This window comes from Panonychus citri, unplaced genomic scaffold (genome assembly GCF_014898815.1).
Source record: "Panonychus citri isolate SS breed McGregor unplaced genomic scaffold, ASM1489881v1 Contig00100, whole genome shotgun sequence".
Classification (NCBI taxonomy): Eukaryota; Metazoa; Arthropoda; class Arachnida; order Trombidiformes; family Tetranychidae; genus Panonychus; species Panonychus citri.
This window is the reverse complement of record NW_026515505.1, coordinates 690,794-713,265: the sequence shown is the minus strand read 5'-3', so window position 1 is coordinate 713,265 and position 22,472 is coordinate 690,794. Positions and strand designations below refer to the sequence as shown.

At 31.2% G+C, this 22,472-nt stretch overlaps 6 protein-coding genes across 9 annotated transcripts; 1 reads left to right on the top strand and 5 right to left on the bottom strand.

Moving 5' to 3' along the window:
• Window positions 1-1,285: 1,285 nt before the first annotated feature.
• On the bottom strand, window positions 1,286-1,953 carry LOC128388518 (DNA-directed RNA polymerase II subunit RPB4-like). Its single transcript, XM_053347927.1, has one exon. The coding sequence runs from the start codon at window positions 1,820-1,822 to the stop codon at window positions 1,388-1,390; it is 435 nt and encodes a 144-aa protein (XP_053203902.1). The 5' UTR covers window positions 1,823-1,953; the 3' UTR covers window positions 1,286-1,387.
• A 106-nt stretch (window positions 1,954-2,059) lies between these two features.
• On the bottom strand, window positions 2,060-3,689 carry LOC128388489 (general transcription factor IIE subunit 1-like). The gene has a single exon (XM_053347897.1). The coding sequence runs from the start codon at window positions 3,540-3,542 to the stop codon at window positions 2,265-2,267; it is 1,278 nt and encodes a 425-aa protein (XP_053203872.1). The 5' UTR covers window positions 3,543-3,689; the 3' UTR covers window positions 2,060-2,264.
• Window positions 3,690-3,761: 72 nt separating this feature from the next.
• Window positions 3,762-4,574, top strand: LOC128388491 (SAP30-binding protein-like). The gene is made up of 2 exons (XM_053347900.1): window positions 3,762-3,949; window positions 4,040-4,574. Exons 1-2 carry the CDS (start codon window positions 3,852-3,854, stop codon window positions 4,545-4,547), a joined length of 606 nt encoding a protein of 201 aa, XP_053203875.1. The 5' UTR covers window positions 3,762-3,851; the 3' UTR covers window positions 4,548-4,574.
• Window positions 4,575-4,594: 20 nt separating this feature from the next.
• Window positions 4,595-7,342, bottom strand: LOC128388488 (methionine--tRNA ligase, cytoplasmic-like). Its single transcript, XM_053347896.1, has 4 exons — window positions 7,073-7,342; window positions 5,296-6,997; window positions 5,012-5,192; window positions 4,595-4,897 (listed from the first exon to the last, which is right to left on the bottom strand). The coding sequence occupies exons 2-4, from the start codon at window positions 6,861-6,863 to the stop codon at window positions 4,640-4,642; spliced, it is 2,007 nt and encodes a 668-aa protein (XP_053203871.1). The 5' UTR covers window positions 6,864-6,997; window positions 7,073-7,342; the 3' UTR covers window positions 4,595-4,639.
• LOC128388490 (hairy/enhancer-of-split related with YRPW motif protein 2-like) lies at window positions 7,199-9,470 on the bottom strand. The gene is made up of 3 exons (XM_053347899.1): window positions 8,604-9,470; window positions 7,923-8,480; window positions 7,199-7,775 (listed from the first exon to the last, which is right to left on the bottom strand). Exons 1-3 carry the CDS (start codon window positions 8,899-8,901, stop codon window positions 7,444-7,446), a joined length of 1,188 nt encoding a protein of 395 aa, XP_053203874.1. The 5' UTR covers window positions 8,902-9,470; the 3' UTR covers window positions 7,199-7,443.
• A 5,319-nt stretch (window positions 9,471-14,789) lies between these two features.
• LOC128388511 (ovochymase-2-like) lies at window positions 14,790-20,639 on the bottom strand. 4 transcript variants are annotated; one of them, XM_053347920.1, is made up of 12 exons: window positions 20,348-20,639; window positions 20,133-20,289; window positions 18,666-20,062; window positions 18,065-18,561; window positions 17,948-17,979; window positions 17,818-17,891; window positions 16,981-17,736; window positions 16,791-16,912; window positions 16,627-16,718; window positions 16,231-16,502; window positions 15,842-15,975; window positions 14,790-15,781 (listed from the first exon to the last, which is right to left on the bottom strand). In XM_053347920.1, the coding sequence occupies exons 4-12, from the start codon at window positions 18,155-18,157 to the stop codon at window positions 15,608-15,610; spliced, it is 1,749 nt and encodes a 582-aa protein (XP_053203895.1). In that variant the 5' UTR covers window positions 18,158-18,561; window positions 18,666-20,062; window positions 20,133-20,289; window positions 20,348-20,639; the 3' UTR covers window positions 14,790-15,607. The 4 variants fall into 4 exon arrangements, with proteins under 4 accessions (XP_053203895.1, XP_053203894.1, XP_053203896.1 ...); XM_053347919.1 differs by having other exon boundaries at window positions 20,184-20,289; XM_053347921.1 differs by having other exon boundaries at window positions 20,184-20,639.
• Between the last annotated feature and the right edge of the window lie 1,833 nt (window positions 20,640-22,472).

Sequence of the window (22,472 nt, the reverse complement as noted above, 5' to 3'; positions counted from 1 at the left end):
AAGATGAGCTTGATTATCATTAAGCCGACACAATGATAATAATTAACAATCAAAGGTAAACTAATGGGATCACCTATTGTGACCTTAAAGGTGAAATAACGAGTTACCTGTTTGTTTTGTTTTCGTTGTTTTTTTTTGTCTATTTGGTGGTAACATTTTTATTGGACTAATAAATTATCGTGATTATTATCATTTGATAATCGATTCACGGTTAATTATAATTCAATTTTAATATTTGTCATAATTAATCAATCATTTTCTTTAGTTTTCTTTCTTTCTTTTTCTCTTCCATAATAATAATAATTATAATTTATTTCGTTTGACAAAAAAAAGATACAATTCTTATTTTCCCTGCGGTTATTTTGATGGAGATTTTTTTTCTTTTTCTGTCTCTTTACTTATGTGACACTTTTCGGTGTTTTATCCTTCGATTTTGGAACCAAACCTTCACCTGAGTATCTGATAGTCCAAGAGATTCACTTAGGTGGGCCCTTTGCTCACCCACCATGTATTGGGTGTGAGTGAATATCTTTTCCAATATTTCCAATTGTTGTTGAGTGAAAATTGTCCTTAACCTTTTGCTTTTCTTACTCGATGACATTGAGCTTTTCGAGGTGATTTCATTGGATTTGTTGTGATTTTTTCCATCAATTGTTGTTTTCCTTTTGATTCCAAGTAAATCGTCAATGAGAAACGATGATTTATTAATAGTTACAGTTTGTGTCTTATTTGTATCAATCAATTTTTCCTCTGGTAACATTTGATTGGTGGTAATTGAATGATCCTTAGAGTAATCAACTGGTAAGTCACATAACTGATACAAAGATGATGAGTAAAATTGTCGGAAATTAGAGTTAATGTTTCCATGTTGAATAAGATGATGATGATGAATATTAAATAATTGATCCTGAATAACCATCGTATTAGTTGATTGTTGTTGATTGTTTTGGGAATACACGAATATTACAATTGACACTTGAGATACTTTCTAGTGGACAAATGAATGGATCAACTTGTAGATCACTTTTGGAATAGACTAAGGGAATGAGAGAAGAAACTGAGAAGGAGGAGTGTCATCATCTTTGGTCTTCGGCGGGAGAAGGATGAGAAAGTGGATGATAAAGGAGAGATATTTTGTTTGTGATGCTAAATGAAACTTTATCTTCTACCTCCGGGAATTTGCCGTAAGGTTTAATGATATGATCATAAAAAGTAACGGAGATCCTATTATAGCAAAGTGATTTTTTACCAGTGTAAATAACTGGACACAATTGACCAATACTCATTAAGGGAAACGCTCTTGGTGGCTTTTATTTGGAAAAAAAAGCTCTCAGACTTATTTTTTGGTTTGTACACTGAAATTGTTGACTGAGAATCATGGATATGATTAGTATTGGAATGATCTTTGAGTTTGAATGTCATCAAGAATTTGTCTCAAATCTTCATCAGTAAATCGAGTTTCCAACGATGGTAACAAAGCTTTTGCCTCTTCTGGTGTTTCAGGGCAAAGGTTTGCCAATTGAGCGAATTCAAATTTATGAAGCTTCTTATTCATCAATTGATGTCGTACAGCAGCAATTGTCTCACGATTTTTAAATTTACTGAATCTCTGACAATAGTTAAGAGTTTTGGTAAATATCTCATTCAATTCTTGCTCTTCTTCACGTTCCTCGTTCTGTTGTTTCCTGTGTTCCATTAGCATGCAAACTTCACTGGTCAATAGAGTCTCAGCATTTTCAAATTCTGGAGGAAACTTCAATTCAGTTGCATCTTCCTCAACGGTAACAGTTCCTTCAGCTTGTTGACCACCAGGTACAGACATGATTCTAGACAAGAAAAGAGAACAGAAATAAACACCAAAATTAAAAAAAGAAACAATAATTTTAAACAATTAAAATGAAAAGTGAAAAAATTTCCTTTCCAAAATCAAACAATCAAGAAAAAAAATTTTCCACTTGATCAGCTGATAAGGAAGAGAAAATGAAAAAAATTCTCACCAGATGGAGCCACTGAACGGAACTCTTTTATTTTTGTCAATCAATTTAAATGGAAATGAAAATATTGAGACAATTAAATTTTAATTAACAGGTAGAAAATACAAATACAGGTAGTATAGGGACATTGTCGATTTTTGCACTTATGTATATATGTATATAAAAAGAAAAGAAATCAATTGTTTTCCTAGTGAATGAATATAAATAAAGATAATTTGTTTTCTCTCGTTTTGATGTTTTTGTTTTGTGTGTTTCGATTATGATGATTAGTTAATCGTAAAGGTGACCGTAAACTTCTTGAGTTAATTTAATATATTCATCTCTTTCCATTTGATTCATTGAGTGAATTGTATTATCGTTAACTTGATTCAAGGGTATTAAAGTTCCTCCAATTCTGATCATGGGTTCACAGGTATTTTCAAGGTCTTCCTCCTCTTCATCTTCATCTTCACCCATCAGTTCATCCTTTACATTATCCAGTAAATTGTTATCAGAAAGATGATTATGATGATGATCATCGTCATCATGTAATCCATCGGTTCCCCAATCATTGGTATTATTAGTTGATGTTAATATGGACATTGTAGCATCATTGGAATTTTCTAATTTCTCATGAACCAGGAGAGCTTCAAGAACTTCTTTACTATAACCATTACCATTATCGTTAACCTTTGTTGATGTTTCTTTTATCAAATCATTTGATTGTTTACTAATTGTTATATCGGACATTGAAGGTAAAACACTAATAGATGTATCAGCTAACCAGGGTGGTTGCTCCTTTTTGACAGTTTCTTCAATGTTCTCACCATCCTTTTCAACTTTAATACTTGTCTCTCTAATCATAACAGCATCAAATTGAGATTTATCTTTGGTCCTCCATTTGTCCATTCCGTCAAAACCATCACTTGTCACCTTAATTGTTGATCCATTTACTTCAACAAGATCAGGTTCAAGAAGATCTGAAGGTATTTTAATATCTTCAACTTCTTTCAATAAAAGATACAAAGGTTCCATTTGTTCATTAAATTTGGCTAACATCAGTCTAGAATCGGCTTTGGGTAAAACATCGGGATCTTCTTCAACCACTTCACCACAATAGGAACATTTGAATTCATTTGAAACCGGCTCATAAAGTTGATCTGCTTCCAAATCGGTGAAAGTTTTCTTACAATTAACACAAACAAACGATGATCTCTTGGTTGAATCACGTTCCTCCGTTTCAATTTTTCTCCTCATAAAATCTAATTTATATTTAACAACATTAACAAATCCTCTATAGTTGATAAAATAATAGGTTTGTCGAATGGCTTTACCATCAGGCCCAGTTTCAAGACGTAATTTAGATTTGATTAGTTTATCATTCTTTAAACCGGCCATTATAGCTCTTAACTGCTTCTTCTCAAATTTCATCAGGTTTTCAATATCTTCCTCTTTAATTGTCAATTTACGTATCATCAGGTCAACAATTAGCGTTTGTTCAATTGAGTAAAAACCTCTCATCACATATCTGACCAATCTTTTTAATGCTGTTGGTATTTCCAGAGTCATGATCGAGAGAGAAAAAAAAGAATTCGATTATAATATTGTGTTAATATGTTGACCAGATCCTAGAAGAAGGAAAACTGTCACAATTGAATTAACTTTTAAAACCTAAACTTAATTGCAACAATTAATAAAATAGAAATGGATACAAATGAAAACACAAAAAGCTTTTTGTTTGGATTTTCAAAAGATCTTTTAAATATCGGATACTATCGATTGGGATTCGAATACTGGTGAGGCTTCGTTTATGTTCACACCCACTTTTTGTTTACTTTTTCATTTGGATTTAAACTTCAAGTGACCAGTTAACTGACCATGGAGAACTCAAAATCAAATGCCCTGGCCAGTCTGACCAACACTTATCATGACTCTGATATTGAAGAATCACCGAATATCTCACAACCCAAAGAATGGTAAGTTATCTTGTGAACAAAATATTCTTTCAATTCTTAACAACAGAAATTAAAGTTGAATTGTTTTCTTTTTTTTTTTTTCTTTTTTAGTATTTCTCCTGAGGAAATATCTACATTGGAACCTATTGAACCGTTAGAGCAACTTGAACAACCTCCTCAATCGTCTGAATCTCCTAAACCACCTGAAGAACCACAGCAAATAATTGATACAATTAATTCACCGCCATTGCGATTACCACCTCCTCCACCTGGTCAACCGCCGGTTGAACTTGTTCAGAAAATTAATCATCTTCATGCAAAAATGAAACAAGGAATTGATATGAAAGCTTCGATTGAGAAGTTGAAAAATTTTCGTAATCCAAGTATTTATGAAAAGTTAATCACTTTCTGTGAGATTGATGAATTAGGAACTAATTTTCCGAAAGATGTTTATGATCCACATCAATGGGGAGCTGATGATTTTTATGATAATTTGACTAATGCACAAAAACTTGAAATGGAAAAGAAAGAGATGGAGAAAAAAGAAAAGAAAAGGAAAGAAAAAGTTACAATCGAATTTGTTTCTGGTACAATAAAGAAGAATCGACCCAACGCATAACACGACATTTTCTTCAACAAATTCAAAAGTTTTTTTGTGACAATTAATTTCTTATTCGCAGTTAATTTATTGTTTCTTTTGTTTTTCTAACATTATTTATCAACAACCTTTTCGTCAACAGGCTTTTCGTTCACAGGCTTATTCTCGCTCTCAGGCTTCTTGTCAACAACCGACTTTCCATCGACGGCAACCTTTTCAGTGACCTTCTTTTTCTCAGCGGTCTTTTTGTCCGATTTGGCGTTCTTTTTACCGCCACCTTTTGCTGGTTTCACGGGCTCAGTTTCTCCGCCATATTTTTTCTTGAATCCATCGATTTCAGTCTGTTCGATTTTACGGAAAAGAGGTGAAGGCTAAATGAAAAAGTAAAGAGATAGCGCAACAATTAGTAAAAATGGATTAAAGAGCGAGAGAGAGATAGATTAATTGTGAGAAACTGTTGTAGCAAAATCCAAACTAATACTTACAGCTCCAATTTTATGTCCTTCTTTGAGGAAACAAATCAAATGATCATATTGCAACAATTTGCACTTGAAATTAAGTTGATCTTTCAATTTTTCGCTAGTCGTTGGAGTGTAAGGAGCCAAAAGAAGAGCAATTAAAGCGGTAATATTTGCACAAAGAGCCATGATGGAACCAGCACGTTTCCTATTAAGATAAAAGTTGCAGAAAAAAAAGATGAGTTGATTATTTGAATTCAGAATTACAGTGATTAAAAGATTAGATCAGTAGATAGAGAGGAGTCACTCACTTTTCTTCTTCCGACCCTTTAACAAGTTTCCAAGGAGCATTTACTTGAATATGTTGATTTCCAAGTCTTCCAATGTTAAGAATCTGTTTAAGTCCATCTCTTAGTTTAATTGATTCTAAAAGTTCAATGTAAACTTTAAGTTCCCGATTGATGGCGGCAATTAACTCTTTATCTGATTGATCCAATTCGATAGCAGGTAAAATACCATCAAAACTTTTATTGATAAACATGAGAGACCGATTAATGAAATTACCAAGATTATTAAGTAATTCACTGTTATTTTTAGTCATCAAATCGACCCATGAGAAAGATGTATCCTGAGTTTCGGGCCGAATGTACATCAAATAGAATCTCCAAATATCCGAATCGATTCCAGTTTCCTTAGCATCATTACCAAAAATACCGATACCACGACTTTTTGAGAATTTGTTATTTTCATAATTAAGATATTCAATTCCACTGAGATGGTTAACAATAGTATAATTTTCTTTGGTACCAATCAAACAGGAAGGAAAAATGACCGCATGAAAAGGGACATTATCCTTGGCCATAAACTGGAATAGTTCAACGGACTTCGGGTTCTTCCACCATTGGTCCCAATCTTTGGTATAATTTGAGGCTATCGACAAATAGCCAATGGGTGCATCAAACCAAACATAGAAAACTTTATCCTTAAAACCTTCAACTGGAACTGGTGTACCCCATTTAAGATCACGAGTGATACATCGAGGTTTAAGTCCATCTTTTAACCAAGTACCGGCGACCGTTTTAGCGGTCGGAGTCCATTTACCGCTTTCCTCGATTGTTTTATTAAACCATTCATTTGTTAATGGTTCAATTTTTGGTAAATCAAGAAATAAATGCCGAGATGAACGTAAAACTGGATTAGATGAGCAAATTTTACACCGGGAATTTTTCAAATCAGGAGCATTCATCAGTTTACCACATTTATCACATTGATCACCTCGAGCATCTTCATATTGACAGAAAGGACAAGTACCTTCAACAAACCGATCAGCCAGAAATCTTTCACAGGTATCACAGTAAAGTTGTTCAGTTTCCTCTTCAAAAATGTAACCATTCTTATGTAATGACCAGAAAATGTCATGACAAATTTTAGTTTGCTGGTCAGTTGAGGTTCTACCAAAATGGTCAAATTTAAGGTTAAACCAATCATAAACATCCTTGTGAATTTTGTAATATTTTTCACACAGTTGAGATGGAGAAATTTTCTCCTCCATAGCTTTGGTTTCGGTTGCGGTACCATATTCATCGGTACCACAAATGTAGATTGTACGATAACCACGTAATCTACAGTAACGGGCAAAAACATCAGCCGATAAAACGGAACCAACAATATTACCCAAATGAGGAACATTGTTTACATATGGAAGAGCACTGGTCACCATTATATTCCTTGTACCCTCTTCCTGTCCAGGTAATAAAACCGATTCACCATCGACATCACCAGCCAGAGTTTCATCTCCACCCTGTTTATCTAATTGTTTTATCGAGAAAAATTTAACTGCTTCAGTTAATTCATCAATAGTTGCACCAGTAGAATCCATAGTTGTTGTTGTTGTTAAAATATATAAATATGAGAATATGGAAAAAGAGTAAAAAAAAATATTTCCTTTTCTAGAGTTGAAGTAAACAAGGATTCACTTTTGGCTTGTTCTTTTAGAGTAACAATTAAGACACACTGTTAGAGAGAAATAGATAAAATTGATTCACAATTTAGTAAATATCATCATGTTAACATAAAAGATTCTCTTACCTGGAAAATGATGTTGATGTGTAACATACAAAAGGGAAGATGATTCTGTAGACTTGATGTTGTATCGACTCCACACTAGTCTCTCAAAACCACGTGACTTTTTGTTCTCTCTCATTTGAGTTGCGAAAATCGTTTTGTTTGAACTTCTCAATTAGTTGATTAGCGAAATTAACGAAGAACAATTGAAATTTAAAAGATAATTTGTTTAAATTGTTGAATTTGGTTATTGAAGAGTAATTGTGGTTATTCAGTTGATTGAATTCTTTTTTTTTCTTTCTTCATGGTGATGATGATGATGAGAGATTTGCAACTTGTTGATTTCTTTTTTCTTCTTAAATCGAGTTTGATTTTTTTTCTATTCTCTTTTTTGTTCAATAAGCAAGTTCAGTTCCTCCCCAGGGTCGACAGTATTTAACTCCAGTTAATTGTGTTTGATCATGAATTGGAAATGATGCTGATGGGGGTGGGGGCGGGTAACCAGCGGGTAAATATTGATGTACATTGTGATGATGATGATGATGTGGTGGTGGTGGTGGTTGATGGTGAGGATGGTGGGAAATTTGATGGTGATGATGGGGTGGGGGTGGTGGTGGTGGTGGAGGATGAGAGGGATAATGTGGATGATTTGGATGATGGGGATGATGATAACCGGGATATTGGTGAGTTGGATAACTCATTTGAGATATTGATGAACCATAAGCACCTTAAAGTGGGAAAAGTGAATAAAAAACCGAACAAAATTGAATTAATTAGCTGATTAATTTACTAATTAAGATCAAGATTTAATTTCTTAAATCTACCCTAAGGGTTTTTATGAAAGGATTAAGATTGTTGTGATTACAATACTCACTTGATGATGATGGTGATGGTGGTGATTTCATTGGTGAGGATTGATGACCAGAAGATGAAGTTGGTGATGAATCACTTGAAACTTGATTTCCACCGGAATTATTATTATTATTATTTGAATCGGTTGAACTGACAGCGTTTACACTGTATTGTGGTGAATTAGAATCTAAAATGTTTACATTTTCACCGGATGCTGTTGACACCGGAGTTGCCGAAGGTGCGACGGGATCAATTCCAGTGGTAATTGTTGCCGAACTTGCTGATGATGAGGATGAAGTTGATGAGGTAGTTGTTGTTGAATTAGAGATTGGAATAAATTGTGAGGGAGTTGTAAATGCTTTAGGATTCCAAGTGGCAGTTGAAGCTAATTTGAGAAAAGATTCTCGCTGAGAAGCGTAACGATTAAGGTGAGTGAAAAGACGGAATCTCAATGGATCATGATGATCAAGGCCTTCGCAACTAGAGAGATAATTTTCAACTTGTTTAATACACTCATGGAAACCGATTCTATGATATTCCATTGCAAATGAATGAGGATCGAATGAAAATGTATCAAAACCTAAAAGAGAAGAAAAGAAAAAAGAATTTGAGAAAACAAAAGAATAGAAAAGAAATGGAAGATTTTTTTTCTCTTCTCATGAAATTTTGAGAGAAATTGAATTAATAGGATTTACTGGCTTACCTTTAGAATGTAACATTCGTAAATGGTCAACGGTCATCTGAAGAATCTCAGCTTTCTCCAGTTTAGCTGACCCTTGCTTCTCGAAAGCGGCAGGAACAAGTCGACGAAGTTCATTGAGAGAAGCATTGATTCGGTCGCGTCTCTTTTTCTCTACCATTCCTCTTCTTCGTTTGCGATTCAATATATCACCTTGATGATTAGATGAGGATGAAGGATGAGACTGATGATCATGATGATGAATTTGTTGATGATTCTGTTGTTGTTGTTGTTGTTGATGGTGAAGATGAAGAGGATGCATGATGTTGACTAGGAAGAGAAATATTAACAAAAAAAGAAAACAATATTGAAGATGATTCTGTCACCGGTAGTAATAAGTTAGATAACTAACTGTGTGTCTGTGTGTGTGTGTGTGTGTTGTTGGTGATGGTGATGAGCAACACGCACTGAAGATGATGAACTATGCTGACCAACACACAGACATGGAAGGTAAGACACACATAGAGAATAAAGATGACACACGATAGAATTAGAATAAGAGAGAAAAGAACTTTTTCTCGGGAAGAGTAGAGGTGAAAATTTGTTGGAAAATAGAGAAAGAAAAAAATATTCTCTACTTTTCGGTGATGAAGAAACAATTTTTCCTCGATTCAAGTTGAGATGATGAAGAGAAAAATGATAATAATAAACAGAACGGAGGTCGACGAGTGTTTGACACGAGACTATCAGGAAATGTGAATATAAAGAGAGAAAGAGTGAGACTCGACGAGAGAGCGAATCGGCCCCTAGTAATAATAGAGAAAGAAAAAGAAAAAGAAAAAGAAAGAAAAGAAAGAGAGATGATGATGATGAGAGTAAAGTGAAAAGTTATAAGTCGTGTGTCTCTTTATGCATAAGGTAAACACGCGTCAGAGTGAAAAGAGATGACAAATGTAACCACTTTTCGAATTGGATAATAGGTGGCGACACTTATTCGAAAGGGGAAGTAACCCTAATGTTCTAATAGAAAATTGGTGGTTACTCTCCCCTTTTAGGAGGGAAAAAGTGATGATGTTGGTCGACGCCCATAGAAAGAAAAGTAAGACAAGTGAGGAAATAAATTCTCACGGTTTTTGTTGTTATTAAATTTTCTCGTGTTAAACATGAACAACATATTATAAGATCCATGGGAAAGTTTAATTATCATTCATTTATCTTTTTATCTTCATCATCATTTATTGGTTTTCTTTTGCCTCTCTGTTTTCTCAGATCATCTCGAGGTTTGGGATAGAACAAATTTTGACAAAATCTTTTCTCTATTGAGGTGAAAAGAGTAAAAGATATTGATGATTATGGATCTTTGAGAAAATGGATCAACTCAACATCTCACGACTCGTGTTCTATATGGTAAGTGTGTCTTTCTCCCTTTTGTTTTCTTTTACTTCATTTTTTCTCTCTGGCAATTTGATAAAATGGAACAAAAGGGAAAAATATAGTCAATTTAATGTTCCAATTATAAGTGATATAAATGATATAATATTTGTCCGATTCCATGGGAAAGTCTAATTGTTTTCTTTTTTTTTCCTATTTAGGTAAACATGATGATCCATTTCATCCGCTCATTTGGATCCATAATTATGTTAGTTAAACTTTTATCATGGGTATTCATCAATATTTGATTGAAAATAAGAATATCAATCAACAATTACTCGTGATAATTATGATCAATTTGGCCGTCGAAATGGTTATGTGACTAATCCTTAGGCCTAAGGATTTTATTGGTTTCTTGGTGAGAATTGTTTACTTGAAGATGATTCATTTCACTAATTAGTTAATTATCTGCTGGGAGAATATAATGGAAAGAAATTTATTAATGATTGTATTTTTGTTTCATTATTGGAATCAATTTGCTAATATTTGGTAAACTTATTTTCAATCGATGGTTGAAATCTATTGGGATGAAGGTATTAATTGATTGGTGCTTTGATTAGTCGAAAAAGGAATCAAATTAACTATTGGACCCGCGATTGATTATCAATTGAAATTATAATTCTAATCAATGGAAAATCAAATTGTCCAATAAATCACTGGACAAATCTATTGGACAATAAAGGGAACAGTTTGTTTTTTACTCGAAATCAAATATTGATCCCCAACCCTTTTCAACTATTGGACATTAATTTTCACTCCAAATATTTGATTACAATTCTGAATCAAGATAATCACAATTAACTTGGACAAAAATTAAAGGAAATAAAAATATACAAGACACGCGTTTACGTAACAATAGTAATCATTGTACAATCTGAATGATTTCAATTGTCGTCCAGCAATGATCATAACAAATAAAAAAAACAATCAACTGATCAGATCAGCTGATTAAATTGATCCGCTTGTAACAATCAATATTCATTGACCAGTAAAGGAAGTAGATAAAAAAATCATACCAATCAAAGGGTAAAAAAAAAAGATCACAAATCACAATCAAATCAAATTGACCTTATAAGATAACATAGAGCAAGAAAAAGGCAACAATTAACTAACTAACTAGTTAACTAACTGGACAAATGTGATACTTTTGATCAGATGATTAAAAATTTAGGTCAATAACAAAAACGATTCATAAATAAACTTAAACAGCAAGAGTAACAAAAAAAAATTAACTCGAGCGACAAAATCTAAACAATTAACTTGAAATTAGATTGTTGGGAAATGATCCAAGATGATTTCCATCATGAAGATGAGGATGATAATGATGATGATGATGATGAAAAGACAGAGATGATAACCTTTGTCGATGACATTGACAAGATTTATCAAGAGCCTTGACCCTGGAGTTTAAATTATCATCCGCATCATTATCTTCCCAATGATTACCTGGGTGCTAAGGTGAACATCATCTTAACCACAATCAAGGTGAAGATGATGAAGATAATAATGATGATATAAATAGTAAATGCCCTCAGGCAAGAGGGAGGTAAAAAAAACCACGGAGGTGGTAAATTTACTTACTGAACAAAAAAAGTTCCAGTAGCATGAAAAAGTTTCCTTACTCGTTTTACTTGAATGAAACATACTTATCATCATCTTCATCATCACATCATCATTATCATCCTCATCTTCATGATTACTATCAACTAAGAGAAAAGGTAAGAAAGAGAGAGAAAGAAAAAAATTTTCCCACGGTCTCACTTCCCTCCCACAATCACCACCACCACCACCACAACCTGAACCTCCTCTCGTATTAAAAGTTAATTTTTTCACGCGTAACAATTTAAGATTTCAATTGAAATTGTATCATCATCATCTTAATCATCTTCGTAATCATCATCACAATCAACTACTTGTTACCTTTTCCACCCCCGAAAAAAAAACCCACCCTACACACGCTCAGGTTGATAAATTGTGTCTCCGCCATTGGAAACTTTTTTTTTCCTCACTGATTGTTATTAGTTTATCTTTAAATTGTTATTACACCAATTTGATTATCATCATTTACTAATCATCACTCTGATTGTTGATGGTTGTCATTATCTCGAGGTATTGATTAGGATCAACTTTCCATTTTTCATTTTGTATCAATCGAATCGCTAATTGTCAATCTGATTGTTGATTTTTCCATTTTTCATTGTTGATCGTTAGTTAATTTTTAAGCCTTGATTGTTGTTGATTAGTTTACTGTTTGAATAAATTGTCGTTGGTATGATTAGTAAATTGTTTCAATGAAAAGTTATCACTCTTTATTTTGATTGGAAACTTTAATTTAATTGTTAATTTGGATCAACTAATTTTTGGGTTTTCAATTGTGGACTGATTGTTTAAAATTGGTTGAAATTTAATTAATCTAATTAATCAAGGTTGATTAATCAACAATTAATCGGCACATTAACTTTTATTGATTAGTTGATCATTTTGAAAATTTTAAATTGCTCAATATCAATTCAAATGATTGAGCTTAATCATACATAATGATTGTCACAATTAAACAAGTGAATTTAATTTAATTTAATCAATGAATTGATAATTGGTTCCCACGGTTTGCATTTTGTATATCACAATTAAAGTTAATTGTTACTCTCACAATCAATATTAACAATTTATTAAGCAAATAAATTAACCATGAGAAAGTATGAAAATGATTAGTTGGATTTAGTAACAAATCAAATGTAACAATTAAGATGATGATTAATAAACAGAATCAAATAATTACCAAACAATTGATAATAATCAGTTAAATTTTTGTAGTAAACATTAAACTAAATCAAATCTAAATCATTAACAACAATCAACTTAATTATTATCATAATTACAACATGATTATCATTTTCATAATGATATTGTGTTAATTGTGGTAACAACAATTTAAATTAATCTAGTTTGTTACCATCATTACATTGTATAATTATCACTGTCATTAATTAGCAGCAATTAATTGACTTAAATAAAACTTATATAATCAAGTAAAATTAAACTTGTCCTGATTACAATTGATAAAGTTTCAACAATCAACAACTTACAATTAACTAAATTGTCAAGAAAAAAAGATTACAATTAACAATATAAAATTAACCTTAATCATGACAACAATTAAAATTTCAAGCTAAAAATAAATTAATCAATGGTTACAAAATTATGATTAACAAGAGAGGAAAAAATGATTAAAGTGATTAACTAAATTGTTACTAAACTAAATTAGTTTAATCAAAAGGATAATCAATAAATTGTTCAATGTTTGAACAGTGTCATTAATTTGATTATGATATAAATAAATTGAATTATAATCTGTAACAATCATTGATGATTATCAGAGTTACAATTATACCCAAGTGACCAATTCAAATGATTAAGATGATTATGATTACAATCAGTTGATTGTAATCAACTTTAAAAGTGGATAATTTAATTTACTTCATTTCTATTGGTTCCTATAGGATTTAGGAGGAGTTGGTTAACTTAACCATTAACCAATTGTAAAGCAACAATTAGGGAGGAAAATAGTTAATCATTGACAATTTAATCATCTAACAGTGATGATTAACTTGATTCCAATTGTTTACAATCAGAGTGATTGTTTAATTGTTGAGTAAAAGTTTAATCAATCAGTTGATTTACTTGATTAACTTTGTTTCCTCTTATATGTTAATTCATTAATATCAATGATTAAATGACAGTTAAACATTTAAATATTCACCAATTACAGTAGAAACAATTGATTAGTCAAGTTTGGATCTAAATTACAATCAGTTGATTGTTACAATTAAAATGTCAAGTAATTTAAAACCGCAACTGGGATTAAGGAGATTGAATTTGTTTTCTTTCACTGATCAATCATTTCATTGACATTTTTAATTTTCCAATCAAAATTTGACAATTTAAATTGATTGTTAATCATTTTTCAATTTCTCTACTTTCTCTTGATTACAATTAAATTAACATGTTGATTAAAGTGAGAATCAAGTTAAGGCGCTTTTTTATTTTCGTATCTTTGTCAACTTTTGTCACTTTTGTTACTGAGACAATTTGATTAATCTGCTGGGAGATTTTGATTGTTGCATTTTAATTGTGTTCCTGATTGTTGTTATCTGTTCATGGACACCTTGATTGTTACTGGTTAAATTGTTGTTGTGATCAATCAAATCAATTTTAAAAAAGTTGTCAATTTGTGTTTACAATCTCGTAACTGATGATTACATGATTACATTGGTTGATTTTTCATTTTCCAATTTAATTATGATTAACTTACCAAAAGATTTGATTCACAATTAAATCAATGAATTTAATTATCTAATTGTTAAAATAATTCAACTGATTCCACCAGTAAAAGCTCAGTAAATTATTCAGATTATTTGATTTCATTTGATTATCTAACTTGATCATCACAATTAATTTGATATGACAAGTTAATTGTTTCTTAAATACCAAAATATTAAGACAATTAAATCATTAGCATAACTTGCACATAGATGAGATTTAATTGAACAAAATCAGTTGAAGATTTAGTTGATTTAACCAAACAATCAAATTAACTTGTAAATGTTGAAATAATTGATTAGCTTAAATTGTAATCATTTCAATTTCAAGGTTTATTAATCACACAAATAACCAACACCAATTGAGAAAATCATTCAACTGTTTGATTACAATTAATTCAATGGTAGCGATTATATTACCTTTAGGCGATTCGATTCACGAGTTTGGACATTTTAATAATAAAATTGGACTTTTTAATTTAATATTGATTAACCAAACACACGATAAAAACTGATCATTATGGTAAAGTAATAATATGAAAATGAGCGATAAAAACGGGCCAACAAAAGTGGGCTGTCGTCGGTAATGTACCGTTCACTGTGAGCGTGTATATGTCGAGATAAACAATAGAAAAAGTCAGAAAAACAGGAAGATACTCATTTGTTACCTTTACGAACTATTGACCAAGGCCAGTTTTCGAGGGGGAGTATAAGTGTATACATATGATCGGCGAATGAAAGACAAAACAATGAGTTCGAAAAGAGAGAGAAAAAAACGCCCATGCAAATAAGCTAATCTATTGTGTGTCCTTTTGTCCTTTAACCAAGTCCTGAGGGTCGACCGACAAAATCCGACCTTCGACAATAACAACAAGTCCACAAGACGAGATGAGACAAATTCGAGTGAATTAACAATAAGTAAATTGTTATATTTTTATACTCAAATTTTGGTTCGTTTTTTTTGTTGTTATCCTCATCTCGATATCCATCATTTTGTGAACATTTTTAACCAAAAAAACGGGACAATTATAGTTAACAAATTGTTCAAATATTATGAACATAAATTATTTACACTTATTGTCACTTGAACGGTGGTTGATTATTATGATTGCTTGTAAATTGTGGACAATTACAGTTACCAGCCTACTCATTAATTGTCTTTTTCTTTATCAACTTTTACGATAACTGATTAACTTTGGAAAATATCAAATCACTTTCAAAGTTTCTCTTTTGATTTGATTTCCTCAAATCGGTTTAATTTAATTCAGCAAAATCAAATCACTGATTTGAATACATAATCTTATGAATCCAATCAAGTCCATGTCTTGTATCAGTAAATAAACTTGGTGAACCCTGTTGACCACAAGGTTGATTTGGATGGACATGGGAATAGAGTCCAGCTAAATAGTATTGTTGATTAAATTGTATCATTAATGGTCCACCTTCATCGCCCTAGAAAAATACAATAAATGATTAGTAAATTGTTGATATTTTGATTGTCCAACAACTCACATTACAAGGACCTTTATTGTATCCGGAAGCACAGAATTGATCATTACTTAAATTGTTTGAATAATATTGTAAACAATTAGATCGATCAGTTAATTTAAGATCAACATATCTCAATGAATTTGATCCACCTGAACCTGTTAATTAACAAAATGATTAACAGAAAAAGTAACTTTAGTTACTATTAATTGAAAGGCATTGACACAAACTGACCACTGAGATTGTTGGTCATCAGATAATTTATATCTTCATTTGATTAACTAACTAATTTAATAAATTGTTGTGTATCTTTTGTTGTTGTTGTTGTTGTTGTGGGAGGATGAGGAGGAGGAGGATTAGGTGGACAATGTGTGGGAGGGTCAAATCGATTCGGATGATTGGTCATTTCTTACTTGTTGTTGTCCGTCCCCAACCAAGTGACCGGACATTGTAATTTACAGGATAAGGTGAATCCGCCGAGGGTAAACAAATGGGAGTAAATTCAGATGATGAGGATAAAATTAAAATGGCGTAATCATTTTTATAACGGTTGGTCAGTGAATGATTTGGATGAATGATGACCCTTGACACTTGAAATGATCGACGGTCATTTTCACGTTGGGTTATGTCAAAAGCGCCCAAGATGACCAACAATTGTCTAACATTATAATCATGAGATTCAATTCTGAATATGATACAAAGGGAGAAGAGAGAAAAAATCATCAACAATCAACAAAAAATCAACAGAAGTTAAATCATTTGAGAAAAGAATAAAAAAAAAATGGTCACTCAGATAATACGATTAATACATTGGTCTAATCAGTGATGCAGTGGTCAGAATTAGATTTGATTGTATCAAGGTTCCAGCTCCGATTAATTGTCCTTTATATCCAATTGCAGCCTAATGGATGAAAGAAAAGACAATTAGTTGATTGACTTTTTTTTTGTGTATCATTTGTATTAGTTAATTTACAGTCCAAGGATAATTAATCTGTGGATTTGCTTGACCACCAACAACTCGAGTCTGTCGAACCTTTGATTTAACTAATCCACATCTTCCCGAAATCATTTTCTCCTTGGTATTATCATCAGAGTCTAGAATAGATTATTTTAAATTGATTAGAGTTAATTGTTGGTGGTGGAAATGGTGTTCATCTAAATACTTGATGAAAAGCATCCAGCAAATTGTGAGTTAATTGCAATCCAATCAAGATATTTAACTACATCGGTGTAAACTCCAGGGGAATCGGTGTTACCACATCCCCGACCAAATGAAATGATTCCAGTTAATTCAATACGATTAAATTGATTACGTTTCATTGCAGGTCCACCGGAATCACCTTGACAAGCGTCTGAGTTAATTGTTGAGGCGCAAAAGTTTTTATCAGTGATATAAGATGATGGATATGATGATCGACAAGTTGATTTATCAACATAATTAACTGTTGTATGTCTTAGGACATCACTTGCTAATCCTCCTTGCTCCATGTAGCCCCAACCAGCCACAATTAAGGGCTGATTTTTTGATCCGCTGACCGCTGGTGATGATGAGGGGGACGGTAGACATGCTGGACGAACAGTTGATGAATATGTAACTCGATTAGTTAATTTAATTAGTCCAATATCATTCTCGTGATAACGACGACTGTAATTCGGATGGGAAATTATCCTTTCCACTGAATGGACTTTACAATCAACTCGACGGACATCATGACAGCCGATCAATATGTCGATCTCATTGGCTTCAAGTCCGACCAAACAATGGGCAGCGGTCAATATGTATTGGGAATCAATTAAAGCTCCGCCGCAGATAATTGATCGACCTGCAAATCTAATCGCAATTAACCAAGGGTACCGATGCTTTGGATTAACCTCAGATCCACCGACAATCCGATCTGACCAATTCTCGAGGCCACAATCTAATCATATTTAGAAATGATTCAAAATGGATTAGTGAGTTTAATTTTCTTTCGATTATGATTAAGGTTAATTGTTAATACCACAAGTCGATGCAACATTTTGTCTTCTAATTAATTTCCTCTCATGATTAGATTGATTGTAAGGCCAATTTTCTCTGTAATTAAGCAAACAATTACATCTTCTCTTGATTTAGATACTTGATTAACTTACTTGTAACTTAATTGATTCCAAATGAGGTCGTTCTAAGTGAAAAAATTAACAATTAATTGATTGTCAAACTTTTATTCTTTTTAATTGTAAGAGCTAATTATTAGTTAAATTTCTTACCTCATTGTTGATTTCATTGACTATTGATAAATTTGTTATTGTTGATTGAATCAAATGGAAACTGTTAAAAGTTAAAAGGAAATAGATTAACATGATGATTAGTTAATTGGGGAAGAAAAAATAAATTGATCACAATTAATTTGTCTCAATTGAAAGATGAACAAGATTTATTAACTGAATTTATCTTCGCCTTTTAATCATTATTAAATCAATCAAAGGTGTGAACAGTGAAATCAAATCATCATGAAAATTTGATCCATATCAATCAAATTAACTTACAATACATTAAATTGCTGAGGTTTAGACAATTAAACCAACAATCAATTGTTTCAATATTAATGACGAACCAATTTAATTGAAATGTCAGGTGAAGGAAAATAAGCATCGACTTGATTTCTTTCCAATAACAATCAAAAAAGTTAATCATTAAAGTTTTTCGGGCAATTAAGAAAAGCGATTGTGTCGATTAGAGAGTTAATTGTTGATTAAGAAATTAACTGGAATTAGAAAAAAAAAAAAATAAAATTAGTTACTTTTCCATTCGGTAGGTGGCATTACGATCCACCAATTGAGAAGAAAAAAATTTTCTTGAATTAATTACTTTTAATTGCTGATTAAATTTAATTGATTTCCATCATAATTGATATTTCACCTGTGGATTGGAAATGCTGTTTATTGACTTGCTGTTAGTCATCTTTTTAATTGTTTCCGTTATCTTTTTATTATCTATCATCAATGTGTCACTTATAACATTTCAATGATTGAAAGTAAAAATTGATTGTTGTTGATTGTGATTAAGAATTAGAATTGTTTAGTTATCAATGTAAGCTGAATGAGATTAATTGTGTTTGCTATCACAACAATTGGATGATGATCGGTTTAAATATGATAGATGATGTTGCCAATCTAATGTTGAAAGAATCCAGTTAATTTGGTTTGATTTGATTTTCCATCTAATTCTTGGCTAATTAGAGTAATTCACTGAAAACCTTGGTAATTTAGTCTTTACAATTAGTGATTACCGGTTAATCAAATACATAAAATGTAAATGGGAATTTCCTTTTCCATAGGTGATTGTGTAAATTCAGAACATGTTTGTTATTGTCTATCTCCATCTTCACCTCACTGATTTAAATAATCATTGGAATCGCTTGTTTAATTTACTGTTGACAATTTGTTCCAACCACAGTTTGTTTGATTACTCTAATTGTTCAATAACAAGGTTATAAGATTAAAGAGAAAACGTGATCAGTGATGCCAATTAGTTAATTTATCTCTAATTGTCTCTTGATTGTTGTTTCCAAGTAAAAAAATTTCCATTTTGAGAAAAACAGGAAAACCAAATTCAACCAAAGATAAATAATCATGATACTGAATCTAAATTGTTTGACAAATGAAGAAACAAAACTCGGTTAGTAGTTTAGATTATTACAATTTAAATTGTATATAATCTTGATTCTAGTTTTCAATTGTGATTAAACGTCTAGACCAAATCCATCTCCATGTAAATTATCAGTGGGTAATTATCACGTAATTGATATAATTCCAATGTCATCCAAGGTTAATCACTTAATCAATCATTGACTTTGATCTTTCGTTCATTTGAATTTGATGATCAGTTGAAATTAATCATTAGAATGAAAAATTTAAAAACAAAAAACTAAAAATTAATCTCATCAGTTTGATTTGAAGAGGAGAAAAAATCAAGATTATTAAGATGATCAATTTGATGATGGAAATGTTTACTGTTGTGGTTAGCCCATTGATCAGCGATCATCAATATTAATCATGAACAGTTAATTGTTTGGGAAGAGAAAAGATATCCGAATGGTTTATTTCCGCTCTTCATTTTCAATAATTTTCCATGAGATTTCCATGTTTACTCAGAATGTTTTTTTTCTCTTTTCTTTGTTTTTCCATAAAAAGAATAGAAAATCGATTAAAACAAATTGAAATTCCAAAGACGCTGATCAACTGTTGATGATTTTGAAATAATTCCTATTGATAAAAGGAAGAAGGGAGAAAGTGATTAACTTGATTGTTGTCATATATCATCCAAATGATTTACCATGATTGGAATATTATTATTATTGTTACAATAATAATATTCACCATTTACCTCAATCATTTTTGAGAGGAGATTTGAATAGTAAGTTAAACGTTATTCCCGTAGAATCATTTGTTATACCATTGATGATCGATCAATTTAACACAATTGACGTAACCTATGAAAGGGAAAGACGTATGAACAATCAACATCATTAAACTGATTGTAATAATTACATTTAGTAAACAGAGAGATGCCAATAGATGTTGATGAGGAACAGAAAACACAAAGAGAAAAGGATTTTGTTTACATAATCGTTTTCTCGTATTATTTTTTTCTCTCTCTCTCTTTTCCTCCTACAAACAATGGACCAAAACACAATTGATTAAACAATCAAATCAAATTAAATTAACTACAAAAAGATTAAGATTTTGTTAATCACAATTTAGTAAACAATCAACTTTCAAAATCTCAATCAGATGTTGGGGTCACACCGGTTGAAGGTCTCGCCATCTATCAACTCCCAATAGAAATAAAATTGTGAGAAAAGAAAAATTTTCTTGTTAATTATCTTGAAATCGATTAATTAATTTGTTTACTTGGATTAACTTTTGTTATTGGAAAATTAAATAAATTTTTCCAATTTCTGTGTTTAGTTTACTTTAGGATTACACTCTTGAGTGTGAAAGATTAATCAAAAGTAAAGATAATTAACTTTACCCAATTTACTAGAAATCATTTGCAATCAATTGTTTGGTAAACAACAATTTGATCAACTGAGAACGTGAATTATTAATGATATTGATAATTAATTGATCAATGTGATGATGTTTAAATCCATCTTATATTTATGATCACAATTAACAAATAGGATTTACAAATTAAAGAGCACGATCTCAGTGAGTGTTTTTATTTTAACAATTTGATTATTATGATGGTTACAATCAAGACTTTAATTGTCACATGAACTTCAATTAATATAAATCTTGTGCCTTATATTAATTCAATTTCAATGTATATATATTAAGTTAATCAGTTGATTAACTAATCATCATCATTTGACATAATCATCTGATTTAAATTGTGAATATCAATAATTATTAATGAACAATTAAAGATTCAACTTGATCAAGGAAGAAGACAATTACAATCAGTCTTAATTGTTTGATAATAAAGCTAAATTGTTATGAAATTTGTGCGATAATTAAAATCCGCTGAAAGTAAATTAAAAAAAAAAGCTGATCATATGTTAATCTTTAATATTGACAATTGTTAACCTTTTAATTAGTTGATTTAATTTGATATTTCCTAGTAATTTGACTAAAAAAAATTATAAATTAGTTTAAATGGTAACTATCATTAGCTAAACAATTAGTTGAAATAATAAATCATCGGATTGATTAATGATATTTAATTTTTCACAATGAACAAACTTTAACTCACCAAATCTTATATTAATCATAAATTTGACAATCAGTTAAATTGTGTCAATAAAGTTGATTTTTCGTTGATTAGTTAAATCTGATTACAGATGAAAAATGATCAAGGTTTGTTCATAATGATCAACAATTAAGCATCAATATCATCAACGAAAGACATCATCATAGCTTCAATTAGCATTCGTTACACTGACGATCAAGAATCACGCCACTTTGGGGGAGAAAGAGAGATGATGATGATGATGGAAGGAAGAGAAAAGAAAGAGATTCTTTTCTTCTCTTACTTTACTCTACCCTTCATCTTCATCTTCATCTTCATCATCATCTTTTTCACAACAATCCGGTTTCTCTTACAACAACAAAATCAAAAGCAACAGTTCATTTATTACATAGAGACACAAGGATATGAATATTAACCAACAAGGCGAAGACAATTAACCAGAAAATTAGCAATAGAGACGATGATTAAACCCAATAATTAAGATGAAGGAAGAGACTCAATTGCCTATTAATTGTTGAATTCAGGGTTAATCAACTTTTTCATGTTCACAATTTAGAGTTGGAATCACAACCCGAAAGGTGAAACATTCAAAAATTTCAAATGAACAAAAAATTAACAGAAATAACTGATTAGGTAAACAATTAAGTTAATTGTGCTACAAATTATCAAATAATTTGGTCAAGTGTTTAATCAGTAGGGAAAAAAATCAACGCAATTAATATAACAGAGCAAAAGAGAGGAACAAAAAATTGGAAAACTGTCAAGAATCAATAAATTGTTAATCTAATCACTTAACAATCGGGATTAAATCATCTGTTAATCAATTAGTTAAGATGTTGATTGATACAAGAAAACGTTTACAATTAGCCGGTAAGTTAATGAAAACATTGCGAAATCTTAATCAGTATTTCCTTGATGTTT